Raw genomic sequence first — 1,924 nt, forward strand, 5'->3', positions numbered from 1 at the left:
GGCTGCATACCGGTGAGCGGCCCTACGCCTGCTCCCAGTGCGGGAAGAGCTTCTGCCGGAGAACAGACCTTGTCATCCACCAGCGCATCCACACGGGCGAGCGGCCCTACCGGTGCCCCCAGTGCGGGAAGAGCTTCAGCCACACCTCCAAGCTGAATGTGCACCAGCGCATCCACACCGGAGAGCGGCCCTACAAGTGCGGCGAGTGCGGGAAGAGCTTCATACCCAGCGCAGAATTCCTGCAGCACCAGCTGATCCACACCGGAGAGAAACCCTACTATTGTGACGGCTGCGGGAAGAGTTTCCACAGGGGCCACCAGCGCATCCACACTGATGAGCGACCCTACAAGTGTAGCAACTGCGGGAAGAGCTTCAAGCGCAGCTCCAACCTCAACGTGCACCAGCGCATCCACACCGGCGAGCGGCCCTACAGGTGCGGTAACTGCGGGAAGAGCTTCAACCACAGCTCGACCTTCCTCCAGCACCAGCACATCCACACCGGAGAGAAACCTTACTACTGCACTGGCTGTGGCAAGAGCTTCAACAACAACTCAACCCTGGTCCAGCACAAGCGCATCCACACTGGCGAGCGGCCCCACCAGTGTCCCCAGTGTGGGAAGAGCTTCTACAACCAGTCATCCCTCACCAAGCACCAGCAGATCCACCTGCGATAAGCGACCACCGCTGCTCTTCCTCTGGGCATCTACCCTGCTGCTGTCAGGGGTCTGAGTAGAGCTGGAGGCGGCTTGGGGACACCACAAAGCTTCCAGCCGCAGCGAGGGAGCAGGAGCCATGCAGAGCCATGTCAGTGTGGGCAGCCGAGAGCCCTCCTGAGCCTGAGCGGGCACCAGGGATTGAGGAGCCCCGCTGGGAATGGACTGGAGGGGACATTTGGCTTCTGTCACCTGGAACTGGGACACAGCTCTGGCACCGGCTGCCTGTGGGGATCCACGACTCTGTCCTAGCCGGAGGTGGTGAGGCGGAAAAACTCCACAACTCGTGAAAGTTGTACAGTAGGTATGTAGTTTCTTCAGCGCTGAGGCGCATGGGGGATTTCTCCACCAGAGACATGCGCGCCTTTTCGCAAAACCTGTCCCTCTATTTATTCCCCAAAATGTTGCTTATGCATTAAGTTTTGTAATCCATTCATTCATATTAATTACCCAGCCCCACCCAGCCCCGCTTCGTATTATAATGAGCTAAAGAGTCCTTCTGCGCCTGCGCAGTGCTGCCTGGGGGTCGTCTGGTGGTCGACAGGATGAAGTAAATGAGTCTTCATCGGAGCTGAACTTCTCACCTCCTGGTCGCTTGGTCTCAGCCCAAAGAGCCAGGCTGGTTCCCATCTTGTTTAGAGGCTCCCTGTCTCCGTGGCCTTGCAGGCGGTGTGTGCTCTCCTCTCGGGTGGGGCAGCAGTTCCTCCCCCATCATCACAGCTTTGATCCTCTCATCCTGTCTGCGCAAGCACGGCAAACGTTAATCATCTATTGTCCGAGCAGCTATTCTGAATTTCTTTTGATCCCTTTTTAACTTTAAACCCCCCTGTCTCAGTGGGAGAAGCCAGTGGCGGGAGGTGGCCATGGATCGCTCCCAGCTGCAGAGCTGGGGGACTGGGATGTCCGGAGGACTCGGGGGAAACAGTGAAATGCGTTCTCTCTTGAACTTCTTTAACGACTGCTAAAAATGCTGCATATCAGAGGGCTTGGGCCCAGGGGTAACTTGGTGTGTAACTTTCTTTATCCACTGCTCAGGGTCAGCACCAGCTAACGCTGATCATTTGTCTGGGGCTTAAATCAGGTAAAGTTTCTCAGAAGAGGAAAATGGAATAGAAAAGAGCTGAGAGAGAAAAGGGGGGACAGAGAGAGACAGTGACAGAGAGGTGTCACCAGCCCCCTGGTGCCAGCGCCGGGGTCCTGTCTGGCAGCCC

General features: G+C 57.0%; 1 protein-coding gene across 1 annotated transcript; it reads left to right on the top strand.

Annotated features, from left to right (window-relative positions):
• Positions 1 to 8: 8 nt before the first annotated feature.
• Positions 9 to 674, top strand: LOC104458161 (zinc finger protein 256-like; the record flags this gene model as incomplete). Its single annotated transcript, XM_010073173.1, has 1 exon — positions 9 to 674. A coding segment is annotated over one exon (666 nt), but the record flags the coding sequence as incomplete, so codon positions are not given.
• Between the last annotated feature and the right edge of the window lie 1,250 nt (positions 675 to 1,924).

The sequence above is a fragment of the Pterocles gutturalis genome, unplaced genomic scaffold (assembly GCF_000699245.1).
Source record: "Pterocles gutturalis isolate BGI_N339 unplaced genomic scaffold, ASM69924v1 scaffold5752, whole genome shotgun sequence".
In the NCBI taxonomy this organism is placed as follows: domain Eukaryota; kingdom Metazoa; phylum Chordata; class Aves; order Pterocliformes; family Pteroclidae; genus Pterocles; species Pterocles gutturalis.